The sequence below is a fragment of the Diceros bicornis genome, chromosome 6, assembly GCF_020826845.1.
Source record: "Diceros bicornis minor isolate mBicDic1 chromosome 6, mDicBic1.mat.cur, whole genome shotgun sequence".
NCBI lineage: Eukaryota > Metazoa > Chordata > Mammalia > Perissodactyla > Rhinocerotidae > Diceros > Diceros bicornis.
In genome coordinates this window covers 92,365,190-92,384,077 of record NC_080745.1, presented here as the reverse complement: position 1 = coordinate 92,384,077, position 18,888 = coordinate 92,365,190, and the positions used below count along the sequence as shown (strand labels likewise).

Below are 18,888 nucleotides of genomic sequence, written 5' to 3'. Positions count from 1 at the left end.
GGACCCTTGACATGCTGTGACAAGAACAGCACTTACCTCTGTGGTCTTCCTCCCAAAAAACCAGTGCCCCACTCTAACTACGGCAAAAGCCTCAGACAAACCCCAACAGAGAGACATGTTACAAAACACCCGCCCATGCCTCTTCAAACCACCAAGGTCACAGAAACCAGGGACAGTCTGAGAAACCGTCACATGAGACTAGATGTTATGTGGATCCTGATGGCATCCTGGGACAGAAAAAGGACATCAGATAAAAACTAAGGAAATGTGAAAAAGTACACACTTGAATAATAATAAAGCATCAACACTGGTTCATTAATTATAACAAATGAACCATACTAACCCAGGATGCTCCTAACAGAGGGAACTGGGTGTGGGAATATCGGAACCCTCTGGACGACCAGCTCGATTTTTCTGTAAATCTAAAACTAGTCTAACAAATAAATACTAATTTTAAAAAACTACACCCCAATTGTCCTCACTGTCCTCTAAGGTCCCTTGGCTCCCCGCTTCGAGGGGACACGGAAGGTTTTCTCATGGGGGGAAGCTGGCCCCAAAGACTTTGGCCGTGTCCGCTGAGGCGCCGTCGGCAGCGCTGTCCTTGGTGTCTGAAGCTCCAGGCACGGTCACCCACGCGCACACTCTGTCTCCGAGGCCGGGACGCTGGGGGACGCTGAGAGGGGAGCTCCGGAATGAGCACGGGCTCGACCCCCCACGGCGGGGTCTGGGGGCGGCCGGCAGGGGCCATGACGAGGTCCCGGGGGTGACCCGCCGGCAGCGGGGCTGGGCTCCAGGTGTCTCACCCGCAGAGCCGCACCCCAGGGCGGCGAGGCCCGGACCCCTCGCGGCGCGAAGGTCGCCCCCACCCGGCCCTGCAGGACCCGGCAGGCGGAGGTCCCTGTCCCTCCCGCTGGGTCCCTTGCAGCCTCGACACCGCTGCCCGGCGTCCCAGGACCCCCGGAGGGCCCCGCTCGCGCGCCCCTCGCAGCCTCTCCCCAAGGCCGGGCTGCCGGGGGTGCTGGGGGGAGCCCCTCCCCAAGGCCGGGCTGCCCGGGGTGCTGGGGGGAGCCCCTCCCCAAGGCCGGGCTGCCCGGGGTGCTGGGGGGAGCCCCTCCGAGCCAGCCCGCGCCCCTTCTCAGGGAGCACCGCTGCCTCCAGGTCCCGGGCCAGGAAACGAGGCAGACGGCGGGGCCGAGGACAGAACGTAATACAGGTAACGCCCCGGCCGGGCCACGGAAGCCACAGGTGACATCTGCACAGGCGCGCGGGGCCCCTCCCGGGCTCGGCACCTTCCGGGAAGCGTCGGCTTCTGGTTCTGCCAAGGGGACGCCCGGCCATCAGGGAGCGCACACGCCGGCTCCTGCGCGCTCCTCGCTGCTCGCGCGCCCCCTGGCGCCCTGCGGCCGCCCCTGCAGGCCCGGCCCGAGCGCGGTGCGCAGCGCCCTCGCGTGGACACGCGCCGTCTCCGCCCGCCCCAGGTCCGCGGCGGACGTGGAGACCACTCGCAGGCCGGCCGCGCTGACCTCTAGGATCCGGCAGTGGGCAGGGAGCGAGAGCACCGGCCTGGGCCATTTTACGTTAGAGGGAACCGAGGCTTGCGGGCTTCTGGAGGATTCTTCCTGTATATGGCAGTCTGCGCCCCTGCCTGGTCCCTCCGCGGTCACCACGGGCCTCTGCCCCGCCGCCAGTTGGAAAGGTCAGCTTCGCGCAGGGGCCCTGGGCGTCGCCTGCTGTCACCGGGCCCTGGGGCAGGAGACAGAGGGGCGCCTCTGTAGAGCCTCATGACCGCGGCACGCAGGGGTCAGGGGCAGGGACCCAACCCAGCCAGGCAGAGCTCGCGAAGGCTTCGACCAGGACATCTGGTTCCAAGGCTGGTTTCAGCACGCCCCCCGCCCCTGTCCCCCCAGCAGCGTGGCCCTAGGGCCAGGGACGAGGGCCTGTGAGTTCCCCCGGGCGAGGAGACCACTGGCCCAGCGCAGATACGCCACGCCGACTCCTCCAGAATGGGGGCGCACTGGGACTTATCTCTCCAGAAGGCGGGTGCACCGGGGCCGACCCCTCCAGAAAGGCGGCGCACCGCAACCGACCCCTCGGGAAGGAGGCTGCGCTAGGGCCGACCTCTCCCGAAGCGGGGCGTGCCCGGAGCCGACGTCTCCAGAAGCGGGGCGCACTGCGGCCAATCCCTCCAGAAAGTTGGCGCGCCTGGACCGAGCCCTCCAGTTCCTCCCCGCGCGTGCTCCGGTGCGGACCCCCGAGGGCACACCTAGGTGAGCGGCGGCCCTGGCGGGGCCTGCGCGCAGAGGTCGGACGTCCCCGCTGGGATGCTCGCGCGGGTGAACCCGGGCCCTTGGGGCGGGGGGAGGGAAACTGAGGCTGGGAACAGAGGGGGCGGGCCTGGGCGAGGCGATCTGCCGTGACCCAGAACAGCACTCCAAGGACTGATCTTACTAAATTCAAAAGCAGGCCTCCAGGCCATTAGGTGTACATTAGGTGTGTTTGTCAAGGTACGAGGACAGAGCACAGTGTAAGGTTTCCTTTGCTCGATTTAGAACTTCGTTGTTTGCACAACGATTGGAGGCTTGCGCCGTGAGCGCCGGCCTGCTCCCCAGGCCGCTCCAGGGCACGATGTCACCGCTCTGGGGCCCCGGGTAAAGGAGCGCCACCCGGGACCCGCGAGCCCCGCACCCAAGGCAGGAAGGCTTCCCCCGAGCAGAGGGCTCCCTTCCGACCGCACCCGCTTGGCGAGCCGTGTGCCGGGATGTCTCCTCACCCCAGCCCGGAGCACTGCGTGCTAAGGAGAAGGACCACTTGCTGCATCCAGGAGGGGTAGGGATGGAGCCTGGCTTGAACCCTAGCCGAACCACCCACTTGTTAGGTGAGTGACTTTGGCAAATTTCCGAACCTGTTTCCCCACTGGCAAAAACAGCACGCATGACACCCACTGCGCTGGGTCCTTAGCGGGTTGGAAATAATTCGCACTGTGCTTCCAGCAGCGCCCGCCCTTCAACAGAGCCAGCTCCTGCGAAGGTCAGTTTTCTCTCCTGATGGAAGCTGCGCCCCGCCCCCACCTCCTGCCCTGGCCCTCTGCCCCACTTGGACAGGCGGGGCCCCTCTGCAGGCCAGCCCTCTGCCCTGTGCCCAGTGCCCTCTGGCCTCCCTCCCAACTCCAGGGAAGGAGCCCATTCAGTGACTCCACATGCGGTAACCTGGATGAACTCTGAAGCCAGGTGACCCAGGGCTAGATCGCAGCTCCACCTGGTACAGTGTGACCTGGAGCAGTCTGCTTCACCTCTCAGTTTCCCCATCTGTAAAATGGAGTCGCTAATGCCTTCCTCATAGGGTTCTCGTGGGAATTAAGTGATTTACTGTGTCAGATATTTAGGACAGCACGGGACACGTGATGAGCACCAGGTAAGTGAATGTTCACTGTTGTCACACTGCATCAACACAGGAATGCACACAGAGCGCAGACTCAGGGGACAGTGTGACCGTGTCGAGGGTAACCTGTACGTGTGAACAGTGTTGATCAAGTTCAAGGAGAAGCTTGATTAGCAGGACAGTGGTTACACCAAGTGGTCCTTTAACAGAATCTCCCACAGACACTGGGGTCAGGCCTTGAGGCCCCTCCACCATGGCTCTCAGACCACACCCTCTGAAGCAGGGCGGTCCTCAGGGGCCTGTGCAGGGCCCTGCACTCAGAAGTATCCCACGCTTAGTTTAATGCTCCGTCATCATCTTGAAATCCTTAATAATTTTATCTTTGCACTTGTGTTTATAAGTGAAGCGCATGGGACAACAGAGCGTGTGCGTGACAACACGCACGTCCACCGGTGTTCCTTGCCACCCCATTCACACAGAGCACTGGCAATGCCCTGTGAGCACAGAATTCCAGTGGCCCCCAGTGCCTGGGAGGTCAGGGAGACTCAAGCGAGTACAAGTGAGCGGGTTACACCTACGACGGAGGAGCAGGGAGCCCACAGCCCCGAGTGGCGAACTCACTCCATCCAAAGAAGGCAGCAGGGTTCTAAGAAACACAAATGACCGAGGAGCCCATCTGTACCTTCTGACTTGTTACTAGCTGACCATGGACACTGAAACCAAGAGAAGGCAAGGCAAGGTGGGGTGCCCCGCTGCCCCCTCTCCTCCCAGCCCTTCCTCACTTGTCATAAGCTGAAGGCAGAGTGTGGAGAGAATGTGCACATATCAAGAAGTGAAATAAAAGGTTCAGTTTTGTGCATTTCCAAAATACACATGCACACACAGCTATGAAAAACTAATTTCAGGGATTCCATGTACCAGTTAACCATGCTCTCACACCCGCATTTAAAATTGTCATTGCATGATGTAAAGAAAAACGGACTCATGCTCATACTTTAAATCTTTAATTTTTCTTTACTTAGAACATTAAATAGCAAATTTAAAAAAACTACGACATGTAGAGAATGTGGAAGAAAAAAGCTTTATGTTTTAGCACCTCTAAAGCACTTTCTTTCCCTACTTTTTGAACAAAGGGCCTGAGTTTTGACGTTGCACTGGGCCCTGCGCGCAGGCCCCACCCTAGGACTGCAGGGGGCTCCTCCCAGGGCAGGACAGCAGCTCAGAACTACCCCCCCACCCCCACCCCGGGTCCCAGCTGCAGACACAGGGAGGGACAGCCGTCCCCTGGGGAGTGATCTCTTCCTGAACAGGCACGTGCTTTCTTGGGTTTAAAAGTCTGTGAAATGTAACAAAGCTCACACAGTCAGGGGACTGAGGCTGACCTGGAAAACCCAGTGCTGTCCCTGTGGCCCACCACCCCACACACACTCTCCTGCTCTGCTGCTTCCCCTCAGCCAAGGCCCACAGCCAAGAGGTACAGTGCAGGGTGGGACACACTGCCTGCCCATAGGAGCTGACAATTCTGGGGCGAGACCCTCAGGACACAAAGGACAAGGGACCTGGATTGCTCCGAACCCAGCAAGGTCTCCACTGCTGGCCCAGAAACAGCCTGGGCCTCCTCCCTTCCTGCATCCACCGAGGCCAAATGCCTTGGAACCTTCCCCCAGGCCTAAGAAAAAGGAGGAGGGAGGGAGGGCTCTCTGAGGGCATCCAAGCTCCTTCTGTTTTTCATTTTATCATGGTCCTTTTTTAAAAACACAAAACACAGGGCAATAGCATAAAAAACTATTTTAACTCCTATGAAAACACCAAGCTTCCCTTCTTCCTGAATACACTTCCATATCCAGGTTCAAGGCCTTGGTTCAAAGGCCAGGCTGTACTTGAGAGGAGCACTCACTCCTGGAGACAGAAACCCGGGCCACAGGGCAGGCACCCTGCAGGGGACCCCAAAAACGGTCAGGCTCTCCCTCCAGGGGTTCATACGGAAACTTGTAACTTCCTCAAAGAAAATTTGATGCTCTAAGAAAAGATTAACTGAAGTAACTATCTACAAATGATAACCATTTAGATGGAGGTGGGGGAGCACAGGAGAGGCTTTTACAGTCATCATTTGCTGAGTCCTGGCACTTACTTTTTAAAAAGCCACAACTCTCCTAACACAGATGTAAAAATCTTGTCATTTCAGAGTTGAGACTTCTGCAAGGCGACTCAACGACGCGGCCTCCCGTGGCGTGCTGTGGTGCAGCCAGTGTGGCGCGACCCTCAGAGCACGGTGTCCGGGGCTGGAGTCAGGAGTCCTGGCCCAAATCCCAGCTCCAGGCCCTGGAACCTCGCCAAGTGACTGACATCACCAAGAGTCCCTCCACAAAGGGTGCCTCGGCCTTAGATGAGCCAGTGCCTGGTGGGCCCTGATCATCCTCCTCACTGGGTCCCTGAAGCTGACTGAATTCATGTCTTCTGAAGCTGAACGTCTGTAGATATGAAGACAAAACTATATGAAAAAAGCTCCCAAGATTCTGAAGCCAGAGTGAGGATACCAATTATAAAAACTGGTCTTTGAAATTACCCATTTCGCTGAATGACCCATCATAAGGTACTTCAACATACATCCATTCCTAGAGCTCAAGTGAAGTGTGTATAAAAAAATGAGTTTACCTGCAAAGAACCAAGTTACTTTTACTTAGGAAAAAAAAAGTTTGAATTTTGGTAACAAGTACCAATTGTCAAATTTAAGAAAACTGATTTTAGTTAAAATTTAAAACAGAAATCATGCTTCATATTTCAACCTTCAGCTTTTAACTTCTAGTTTGACCGTGGGATAGGTCTTATCTGTGTAACTCTTTCCAGTGAGGCAGGTAATGATTATCCAAACCAAGTCTTCGGATGAGAGCAATTAAACTTCTTTGCATGACTAGAATGTAGTTTTAAGTTATTAAAATTAGATTTTCCTATTATAAAAACATGTTTACTATTTTAAAAAATTAGTCTCAAACTCCTCAGTAGGATTTTTGTAGAGATCAAAACTGGAAAATCATTTTTACCTTCCTTCTTGACCAAGTTAATGACCAGCCAAGATGGACGGGCCTGGGGTCCTGAGAGGCCAAGAACAGTGTGGCTCCGCAGGTCTCCGCTGTCCCACAGAACACCACAGAAACGTCGACATGTCCCTGTGGGCAAGGCCAACCCACCTATTCTGCTTTCTTCTCAGACTTTAGAAAGTACCAAATCATGAAGAGAAGCTACTCACGCGGTGCAGTTGGTGGGATTAATTGCCCTTCCTGGCGCCCAGGAGAGGGACAAACTCCACTCTGAGCAAGAGTCCTGGCAAGCCACCCCACATTTCTCATCGCAGGTATGAAGGCAATTTAACTCCACACACTTCTGATGAGGGGCCTCATGGAAGGGACGAGCTTCAGGTTTGGAAAGTCATATAATCCTAGATGGAAACCCCAGCTCCAACCCCACAGCTGTGCCCTTGAACAAATTCTTATCTCCCTGAGTTCCTCACCTACACAGGAGAATTCCTAACTCCATTCATTGGTTTTACTTATTGTTTCCATTTTTGGTTACACAGCAATATCAGAGTTAAAAAAAAAAAAAAATCCAGTCTTGCATACTTATTTCCCCAAGTGGATACCAGTTCCCTAAGAACCCTTCCCTCAAGAGGCAAGTTACCTCCAGGCTTTCTGGTTCCTTTAACAGTCACCTTCTGGAAAAGCAATCCTGACGATGGGAGGTTTGGTTCCCAAGGGTGAACAAAGTCACAATGGCAGCCAACCCTCATGGAGAGGCTCCGCCAGTGCCAGCTGTCCTCAGGACCCTGCAGATTTACCCACCCTCCACAGCCCTAGGTTGCCACAATGAGCCCCTTTCCACAAGTAAACTCAAGCTCTGGGAGGCTGTGTAGGCGAGTTACTGGCAGACCTTGGGCATGCGGAGGGCCTGTTCCCCCAAAGCGTATCAGAGCTTCTGGGACCTGCAGTGTGGCTCAGCCCCTCTATCCCCATGGGTACCCCTGCTCCCCCGAAACATCACAACTTGCTAAAACCCTCACAGCAGCTGCCTGGAAGCTCCCTCCCACCACAAGCTCCCAAGAAAGCTCACACTGGGCAATGTCCAAATGACACACTGCCACCCTTCCTTGCTGACACTCTCTCAACTGCCGGAACAATTCTGTCTCCAGGATTTGTCGACCCGAGAGAGGATTTTAATTTTGACAAAACGTTACTACAAGGGCAGGCTCAATTTTGTTAGAAAATTTGATCAGGGATTGCCTATGGAATTAAGTTCAATTGGGCCCAAGAATCCCTTACCTTACTCCTAAAATATACCTAATAAAATCAGATTAGGAATGGCTATCAGTTTGCATGAACAAGCTCTCTTTCCCTTCCCAATGTCTAGCTGGAAACACCTGTAAGACAGAAATACGCTCCACTGTCACTCCAACGTACTTGAAGTCAACAGAGCCACCAACCAACAGAATTTAAAAGAAACGATAAACTCATGCTCGACAGTGACAACTCCCTGAAAACTCTGAGCACTCATCCCAACTCAAACTGTGATGCTCCACCAAGGATGCTATCACTGAAGCTCTGCATCATGCAACAGTGAACCAAAGGGAAGGCAAGGTCATCCTAAAATGCATGAAGCATCTTACAATATCAGAGCAATAGCCTTTGGCCCCAACAGTGGTTCCCAAACTGGAGGTGGGCATTTATGTTAAAAGCTATGCATTCTGTTTATTTGAATGTGCATTAGGGAAAAAAATAGCTTATCAAATCTGTGATAGCAAAGATATTCTTGCTTAGGACAAGGTGAAATTAAAGGTTGACTTAGTAGACAATATAATAGGACAGGTGGCACTTGTTAACAGAGCAAAGATCATGAAAGTGGTATGCAAATGATTTAAGGTTGGATAAAGTAGACAAGAAAATGATGGGCTCCTCCTCCAGGATTCAATCACATCCTTGAAGCCAATGGCTTAATAAAATTTCAGTTAAAATCCCGTTCCCATCGGCATTTTAAAGGTTTTACTTACACAATGACTTATGTTTTAAATGGAATAAAGAAGTTCACAGACCAACGCCCACACGAGCTCCATCTAATTACACACAGTAGCAAGAAAATCCACCGTGATGGGTGTCCTCCTCCCAGCAGGAAGGAAAACAGCCATGTCCACCTTTACCATCTTGTGCAGACTGCCCGTTATAACACACGCCCAATGCAAGTGAGCGCTCTCCTCTCTACAGTTAAAACTGGGAAAGAGCCTGGCGCTCGAGAGACGGGAGACCAGGCCGTGGTGAAGGTGAACCTGCACTAGACACACACCCGCTCCTCCTGCCTCTCCTGTGTGAGCTGCTGACTTCAGGCCCCTTTCCTTACCACCATCAGCCACTTAACCACACAGATGAACAGGCTGGGAAATTTTAATGGTCACATGTACCACAGGTACCACGAAAAACACATCTATGAACCACGGAGGTAAATTCAGCCATCCTGTTTAAGGCATGCACAGCAGAGGCCTGAGGGAGCAACTCTTTTTAATATGTTAGATTCAGGATCAAAAACACTGTTGAAATTTTCATGGACTTCAAGAGATTTTCAACCCATTTAAGGGCTAAATCAGTACTTTCAACACAACAATTAAAATAAATCGTGGTGCTTAACACAAACTGACAGCACTCTTCTGCTCTTTGTCACGGCTACCTGTTCTTCTTTATGTTTTGAAGAAAGTGCTCACTGTAACATACTCAATGAGAAACTATTTTCCTCTTAAATGTTGCTGGGTCACACACTACCAGTGCTTTCTGCAATGATCTCTGAACGTGCGGACACCTTACGTTGCCTCTGCAGTTTCACCAGCCCCAAGCTCAGTGATGCCATCAGAGGAAGATTTTCAGGTGAATTTTTCCAAGCTGTAAAGAGATCTCTGGCCAGTGAGGGGAGCCATTGGTTTGGTCTATGAGTTGTTCTAAATATCGTTGTGAGTGTTACAGACTCTGTCACAGTTCTCCATTTTCTTATAACCGTCTATTTCTTAACTGCTACAAGATGCCCACATATTATGAAAAAGAGATTTAAAGTGGGTTAATTATAGCATGTTTAACATCACTATAAAAATACACTTTTTTACACAATTATTTTTAATTGAATTTGAAGATGTTTATTGCATTGTATTTTTGGTGGAAAAAATGTAACATACATTTATTTAGCACAACCTTGTGAAATACACAAAGCATAACTGGGTAAGAAGCATTCTTCTAGTCCATTTCTGAGGACTAAATCATGAACTGCTCCACTGTAATTAAATATTTCTTGCAACAGTTGGGCACCAAGTTTAACATTAATTTTCTCCTTTCAGTATAGGCATCAATTCACCATTTTCTTTCAGTTCCTAAAAATAAAAAAAGAAAACATGTACATGTATATTTAAAAATAAAAACATATAAACAATTACAGATTGCACCTATATCAGAGAACCAAAAGAAACACCTTATTGGATTAAAACTCCAGTCTGTCAACACACTCAAACTAAATATTATGCCATAAAAACTGAGCATGCTATCAAATTACAAAATTAAAGTAAAAAGGTATTCTAAAACCAACAAATTATTTAACATTAGCGAACAGAGCAACTGGAGCAAAAGAATGAAGCCTCCTATGTAAACAACAGCAATCAACAGGGAAAAATACTTTGAGGGATTGAAGAAAGCAGTAAGGTAATGTTAACATCCACTCACAGACAATGCAAATGACACCTCCTGCCCCACAGGCAGTAAACATGCTTACTCTCTCAACCCACCCTGGAAAAGCCACAGTACTAACATGTAAATGTAAACATAAAGGCCAGAAACCATGGAAAAGATGTAATAATTCAGAAACTGTTTGTGCCTATCTTTCAGATTTAAGATTTGGAATACAGCATCAAGTTTAAAATGTGACAATAAAGGATAAATAAGATTTTCTAGTCTAAGATAAACATTTAATTTGATGTAACATTTCAGGTTATTACTAAGCAGCATGAATATCATTCAATAAAACCACAAAAATCCACTTGAGCTCCTCTCTGATCAAACCCAAATAGGCGTGACTCTGTAATACAAACTCAACAACCCTCAGTGATGTCTTGGCGTCTTCTACCCATTTAACGAGCAGACATCCTGCTGCACCAAAGGACCAAGCAGGACTTTTCCGAGCACACAACTCAGAAGGCAGTTCCATGCAGCACAATGGAAAGGCCAGGCGGTCCTCAGCTAGAATCTGGACTCGACGGCTTACTGGCCGTGAGATGGCAGACAGCTCACCTAACTTCTCTGTGTCTGTGCTTCCTCATCTATCAACCGAGAATGCGCCTGTCAGGCTGCTGGGAGGATGGCAGGAAGTCACCTGTGTGAAGCACTCCAGCAGTATGCCTTGCCCGGCAAAAGTCCCTCCACACAGCCATTCTCATCATCATCACTGCAGTGAACTCGAGCCAGTTTAAACAGCAGCCTGATCTAAATATTCTGACTCTCTCTAAACAAACTGTTTTCAGTCTAAAGATTCTGCAGGAGTAAACTGTTCACTCTTTAGAGGTAAGATTAACTCACTGAGTACATATTAGTTAGCAGCTGTTTTTCTCAGGACATTAGACTGACTCACTGACTTACTGAGTAATTCATTTATTTAATTACCCACTCAACAAAAAAATCACTCAACACTCCTACAGAGGCCAGACAGAATGAACTCGTCTGGAACATAACTGATGCTGTAATTGAACTAAAGGTGAAGAACTGCACTCTGTAACAAACAGACCAAAATGGCAACCTAAGAGTTATTCCGTTATCTTCTCAAAGAAAAATGTTAACAACATCACCAATTTCCAAATGTATATGTTCTTAGCAGGTGAATGAACATACAAAGTCATATAACACTCTTGTTATATACCTAAAAAGAAGTTGCTCATGCAGCTCAGCTTTAGAATTAAATGAGATTTATTGATTGTATCTTCCTAAGAGTTACCAATGGCTAAGGTACAGGCTATAAAACATTTAGACACAAACAGGCTCAAGAGTATTTGGGGTTTGAAGGCCGTTTGTGTCTTACAAAAATAAAAAATATATATAAAATAACAAATGCAGATCTATTGTTGCTTCAGGGCTATTCAAAAGCTACTATGTTAAACCCTTTTTTCGTCCAGGAACAAGACAGTTTAGTAGGAAAAATGCCTCACTGACTTAAGAAGTATGATGTCAAACCTAGAACCTGGCAGGAGACAAACCCATGTGGATAAAATCGCAGGGTAGCGGTCTGGGCAGTCAGAGGCGCTCACGCCTGTTTACAAAACCTACCGGCTCGCAGTGCTGCCAGAGACGGGCTAGAGTTCTCGCACGTTACGAACGTATGAGTTAAAAACTCTTAGTTTACAACGTAACTAGAAGCAGTACTACTCACTACTTGCTTTCCACTTAAAAAGTCAGAGATCAGACCTCACAGAAAATCTTCTAACCGGCGAGACGAGAAGAAGGCCTGGAGTAGTTCCAGCAGCTCACCTTTCATGGAGGTTCGTGCTTCTCAAGCAGAGCCTGGTACGCCTGCTCAGGCCCTCACCTGTACCCACCCACTGCCACCCTCCTCCAACACCGTGACGCCCAGCCAGGGTGGGCCTGGGGTGGGGTAGAGAGTTTGAGGATATTAAAGCTGCAGCCTCCCTCTGCTGTTCTGGGCTAACCAGGAGAGCTATGGAGCACACAGGTGCTATTAGGTGGAAGTGCCCTAAGTTCTAGACTTTAAATCCTATAAGAAAAGTCATGCCCATTTTAAATTCTATGAGAGTTTACTTGAAGCAAACCAACGAAGGAAATTAATCATCAAAGACATACAAGGAAGCGTCCTCTCAAAACATGCTTACAATCTGACAGAGCTAACCAATTTTCTAGTATCTGAGAATCAAAGGGGGACTTGGAGATGACCTGATGCAATCCTCCAGTTTTCTTTCAGGAAACTGAGGTCAGTGACCTCAGGCTTCTGTGGCATAGCCAGCAGGGCCAGGTGGGCACTGGGACTCAGGCCTCCTGCCCACAGCCTGGTGCTCTTCACTCCATCACCCAAGTACATGTGAGGCAGAAAGGCAGAAAGACATGAGAAACTAATATAATAATTATAATATATAAGTATAAAAGTGCAGGAGCAAAACAAACATTTCTGGCTGGAAGAATCTGTAAATGATTCACAGACAAGAGGGGCCTTGAAGAATACAGAAAACAGATGTAATTATGGAACATGCAAGGGAATCCAAAGCAGAAGAGACAGGGTGAAGAAAAGCTGAAAACACAGAAGACAGTTCTACCGGATTCAGTACAGTGTGAGTAAAATCAAATTGTGAGCTCAGCCACGTAAGTTAAGCTTCTCTGAACACCAGGTCACAGAGTGTGGACTTGAGCCCGCAGTCCCTCAGGAGCTACGGAGGTTCTGAAGAGGACTCAGAGCAGCAGGAGAGGCCCACAGTAAGGGAGAGGATGTGACCAGCTCAGGTGAGAGGTGAGAACACTGATACGGCAGTGACAGTGAGAATGACAAGATATTATGGTCTGGAAGTGAGTGGATATGAGGCCAGAAAAGAAAGGCCTGAAGGACAACCCCGAAGTTTCTGCTCAATATGAAATAATAATTTTTAAATATGTCAAAATTTTCAGTTCTTCAGGATACCAGATGAATTCCAACCTTACCTTAACAATATCCAGACCTCCAACAAGCTCCCCTTTCACATACAGCTGAGGGTATGTTGGCCAATTAGAGTAAGCTTTTAATCCCTGCCGAACCTACGGAAACAAGAGGAACCCTGAAACCTTCGTATCAGACCCTAATGATTAAAACTAAAACAAAGGACATAAATCATAGAACTTACTTCTTCATCCTCCAATATATCAAACGTCTCATATTCAACACTACAAAAAGGAGAAAACATTTTAACAGGAAATACAGTTTTAAACAAAAATTGTAAAACCTATTTTGTGTTTTAAAAACAGTCAAGGAAAGTAAACTATTTTGTTGCTAAAAAAATTTACTGTGGAAAAATGGAAATGATTTTACTTCTTAATCTGGCAGGTACGGCACAGAGTTAAGTCATTCTAAGATACAAATTATATCTGGATGTTTCTCTAGACAATACTGGGTTAGATGGGGGTCAGCAAACTTCTTCTTCAAGGGTGAGACAGTAAACACTGAGGCTCTGCAGGCCATACGGTCTCTACTGCAACTGCTCGTCTCTGCCACACAGCACAGAAGCAGCCCAGCACCGCAGAGAGGAAGGGGTGTGGCAGCATTCTAACAAAAGTAGGGGGCCAGCTGCAGTCTGCCAACCCCGGGGTTAGACTCATGCTCACTATTTACACCCACCTGTCGTTAACACTCGCACTCCATTTCCAGCCCCCACCCCAGGCTGCTGCTTCTTAACCTACTGGAAACTGTTGAAGGAGCAGGATGGAGCAGCTCTGCTGCCCCTGGACAGAGGCTGGTGAACACTGGCTAGGCTGGGGGCTCACCAGCCAGGATAATCACGCTGTCAACAAACGCCGCCTTATGGATGTCTGCTTTCCACCCAGAAATAAACTTATTTCTGAACACACATGCTGTTTTCAACATGCATAAAACCAGTGAAAGCACTGTGGCTTTATACTGTATAATGAACACTACTTGTATAAATGAACGAAAAATCACTGCATTAAAATCCAACCATATCTACTCAGACGGATTTCACTTTACGGTGGTCAAAGAATTAGTATGAATGTATGACTGAGTTCCCGCAGGGAGACTGTGGGGACATGTGCAGGTCCAAAAACTGGCCAAAGAAAATGCTACATATGAGAAACAAATTTCAGTTTCCATAAAACCAAAATCACCTTCATATAGGGAAATCTTATTTACTTGGTAAACAAGTTCCCTAGAAAACTGTCCATGGTGCAGGCAACAGTCAAAAAATAAGACAACTTAATCAACTTAATATTTAATCAGCAGCAAGTACCAAAAAAGGAATATTGGAAGAAGAGCAAAGATTTAAAAAAAAAAAAAAAAAAAAAGACCCACACAAGGTAAGTCTCCTTTCAAGTTGAACTAAAGATCTCCTCATCTAAACAGTACTGTAAAAATAACGAGCTACAGAACTATCCACAGGGGACCTAAGCAGTACTGGGCCCGGTGTATGGAGGGATGCAGAGTCATAAATGCCAATATGTCTCCTAGAAGTTCTTTGTAAAGAGTACCTTTCACACATCAATATACACTTGGTACTCAGCCCCTCGAGGCATGTGTATTCTGGCTAGCAAAGGAAAGGTTAAGTGCAAGAATGGAGAAGGAATAAAAAGCCAAGAGCTTTATGACTCCCAGCAAGATCACGATCTGTTCAACCCAAAAGAACCTCAGAGGTCCCCAAGGCCTGGCTCATCGTAGGGCCAACCGTGTTTACCAAGTCTAGAGCCAGGCGGGCATTCTCTCCCAAAGAAGCCCCTCTGTCCTAGGATAACTGGTACTTCCAATCCAATCTGGATTAGACAGAGATGGAAGCAAGCAAAGTTATAAAGATTTTTCACTGAATACATGAGCTGAGACAGGCCCAGTGTTGTCATGTCCTGGCCTCATGGCTTTACGGTAGCATGCCCCGAGGGGACACAGTGGGGCTAAGGAGAGGTGGACTGAGTGTGTCTCACCATGGAGCTGTGGCAAAAGGAAGACAGAGAAAGGAGACCATAATAAATGATTACCAAACCCAAGCCAGCCTCTCCTAAGCCACCGGCAGGATGAAGAAGGGGCAGGCTGGAGGCCACAGGACAACAGACTGACTAGACTCTCCTCTGTAAAATGTCGCAGTCATTTGAAGAAATCAACCATTCTTTTTACGTCCCTAAAGTTGTATTTAAACCTGTGCTTCTCAACTCCTTTCAACTTTGCCCAAGAATGTCTAAATATTTCAAAGATCACTTTCCCTATAATTTCATAGGGTTGGCTAATACATTTAAAGCTATGGTTAGCTTTTAAAATATTAAAAAGAAGCAATCATGAAATAAGAAAAAAGGAAGAGAAATAAGCAAAACTATTTGACAAACCTTATAGATCATGTGCTAAATATCTCCATATAAGTGTTTTTTTTAATCGAGGTATAATTGACATATTGGTTTTGTTTTTAATCACAGAAATCAATCGCAATTTTCTTACCTGGCAGCTTCATCACTGGGCAAATCAAAAGCATAGGCACTGCAATTTAACTCAGCCTACTTCAGAGATCAAGATAATGTACCTTAACATGTGCCCTATCAGTTTCATGAACTGTTTAAAACTAGAATATTTTTTTAAATAAAATTAAAAACCTATAATACACTTTCCCTAAAATGTCTTTATGCCTGGTAAGAACTTAGCTATTAACTTTCCTCTAAGAAAGCAGACAAATAGTTATTTCATTGGTTGCCTGAGAACCTCCTTTATGTTACCAATAGGTTGACACTGGCCAGAAAATACTATTGTGGTCTAAGTTAAAGCATTTGCAAAACAATATAGTAAAAATAAATAGAGAGATAAAAATATATGAATAGAGACATAACAACTGAAAAGCATCAGTGGCACAAGTGAAAAGCTGGAATTTCCTAAATGTTTGAGAACAAGACTGACTTACCCAGTACTATTTAGTACTTCCAGAATTTGTTTGCTGAATCCACATTTAGCTTCCTAAATTTAGAAGAAGAAAAAAAAAGTAAGATGTATTACATTTTCTACATGGCCCACTGGCACGGTCGTATCCAACACTCTGTCTACCAGGACAGCACTTGAACAATGCAGCGCTGCTCTGACAGCCTCCCAGTGCCTCTCCCCATCAAAGAGCAGCCAGACAGGTGAGCATTCAGGAAGCCACCTCACCCCTCCCTGCACCTTCAAGTACTGACCCCATTCACATGTCATCCCAGATGCACAGCACACAGACTTACTTCGGTTTGTAACCACTGGAGATGACGTGTTCTAGTCACTTATAATCCTTGAGGTCAAAAAGTTCCTCTAAGTCAAGCCTCAACACTCTGCTGAGACTTCAGCTCCTCTCTACTTCCCTCATACGGATCATCTCAACTCATTTAACCTTTTTGCAATGATTAGGATCATCATTTTCCTGCTCCCAACTGGACTTTTACTCTCACTTTTAAAATTTATCTTTACATTATAGAGTACCAAACTTTCTTGAGGTTATGGAAATCTTACACTTTTTTTTACATGTCACAGGATCCCAAATTCCAGCAATCTTGTAGAAAAGATTTGGCACCACATAAACATCTTAATAGTGCTAATAATTCTATCCCTAAAATACACAAATACTTTCTGAGCTTCCAGAAAAAAAAATTTTGAGAATAAAAATCTGTTTTAAATAATCATCAAGAAGAAAAAAAAAAGATTCACTTTATCACTACTGGAAATTAACTTCCCCTATTTTGTTTTAATAAATACAGTGAATCAGTCAAAGAATCTAGGTCCTAATCTAGTGATCACAACATGCTGAAATTTATATTACCACTTTCCCAGTTATTATTAGTTTCATTGTAACAGTTATATTAACTAATTAGTTATATAAACTAATTGGTTTCACTATATTAGTTATATTAACCTTCACACTAGTTATCGTAACCTTGTTCTCAAAATGACCCTGTGAGGTACCAGGCTGCCTGTTCACAAGAGAGGAAAGTGAAGCTCTGTGAAGTTCAGTGACTTGCCCAACACATCCTGGCTGATAAGTGAGGCAGACTGAACATAACTGCAGTCTTTATTCCATCAGCCTCGCCTCTTAGAGCTTTAGTTTCCTCATCTCTGAAATGGGCCAACTCTCTCCAGCCATGCCTACCTCAACATCTGGTTGAGAATAAAGTAAGGTAACAGAGGCAGGTTTTTGGAGGTTACCATTCTAAGCCGAATACAAATGATAAGTAGTTTTGCTCGAACTATCAGTGCGAGTGATCTATCAAACCTGATATTCAAAATGATGCACAATCAATATGTACTTCCACCAAAAAAGGTGTAAGAACCATCCCACAACAAATAAGAAGTGCCAAACTGTTTCACTCATTCATCAAACAAGTACTGAGCAGACGTGACGCAGCCAGGGTTTATTTCTCCATCGTCAACACTTCTAATAGATGATCTAGAACTGCAAACCCAAGAACTAGAAAGTTCCCTGTACTCAAGAAGTACAAACTGCATGCTACAAGAGCCAACAAACTCAAATGGTGGCGGGACAGCAACTATCAGAACCAGTTAAGTGTTGACCAAGTTGGCTGACAAAGTTTGGCAGCAGAAAGAAATGCACCCCACTGAGATGTTGATGATAAAGTCAAGCAAAATGTAGATTACTTTGTTTGATCTCCATAAGCACCAATTAAGGCCTGGATAACTTCCTGATACCACTATAGCTTCATTAGCTAAAGCTAGGAAAAAAACATTTAAGTGTCCCCCTGTTGCAGATGTTAACATCAAAAGAAATTACAAATAAAACCATTTTTGAGTTCTTTACCTGTTTGTTTCCCTTCATAAAGAGCATCACAGAAGCTTTATTTGTCAGTACTTTGAGCCTAAAGAGAGAAAATTGATATAAAACGGCTCAGCTCAATTATTAAACACCACTTTTGCTCCGCTTCATGAGTAACATGCATATTTGAGGGATAGCAGGATGATAGTTCGAAGCTTTGAGTGGTATTAAACAAGCAAATGCATTGACATTTTCCTTTATTTCATTCTCTCCCTAAGCCACTGTAAAACACAATATGGCTTTTTAAGGCAACGAATGTTCCTTCAAGTTGCAATTTAAGCCCATCAACTCACGGTACTAAAAAAAATAATAATAACCAATTCAATAAGGAATTGCTCAATAAGGGGCCTATATAGAGCCCATCCAGAATTTGCAGAACTATATTTTGTGTGTTCCCTTTTCCATCACGAGGCTGTGCACAGCTCTACACTCTTAAGTGCTCACAAGGTCATACCTGGAGGGGGACGCACTAAATCTTGGAACACCAACTAACACCAGCTGCTAAAATCAAATGCTTACATTAACTTTACGTTTAATATTTTATACAATCTTTCAAACATCGTGATCTAACTTGCCGTCAGGAATTTCAACCATCTGTATATAGCCTGAAGTCTAGTCACAAATCTCAGGAACTCTCCACGTCAGGACAATGGACTGCTAAGAACCTCTAAGCCCCACGGTGATACCATCACTGTGTCCTTCTCCTTTCACAGGTGCTCTGAATCACTCATGGCTCAAAAGCTCCTCATAGAATAAAGTTATCACAAATGAAACGCACAAATCATGCACAAAGCTATGTCACGTACACTTTCAATATAGCACAATTAGCTAATTCTCAAAAAAACAGTCAGAAATAAAGAACACAATGCTGATCCTGATCACTCACCTAGTGACCCAACTACCTGGATCCAGGGATCCAACACAAGTCCCTCTCTCTCACCCACAGAGTGTCACCAAGCCCAGAACTCAGGCTACTG

At 46.7% G+C, this 18,888-nt stretch overlaps 1 protein-coding gene across 1 annotated transcript in view; it reads right to left on the bottom strand.

The window, feature by feature from the left end:
• Window positions 1-9,506: 9,506 nt before the first annotated feature.
• The window catches only part of GLRX3 (glutaredoxin 3), a 32,285-nt gene continuing 22,903 nt past the window's right edge, over window positions 9,507-18,888 (bottom strand). The window contains exons 7-11 of the mRNA XM_058544304.1: window positions 17,897-17,954; window positions 16,022-16,074; window positions 13,265-13,304; window positions 13,086-13,178; window positions 9,507-9,772 (exon numbers count right to left, since the gene is read on the bottom strand). Coding sequence (XP_058400287.1) covers window positions 9,722-9,772; window positions 13,086-13,178; window positions 13,265-13,304; window positions 16,022-16,074; window positions 17,897-17,954 — 295 coding nt within the window. The 3' untranslated portion in view covers window positions 9,507-9,721. The remainder of the gene's footprint in view (window positions 9,773-13,085; window positions 13,179-13,264; window positions 13,305-16,021; window positions 16,075-17,896; window positions 17,955-18,888) is intronic.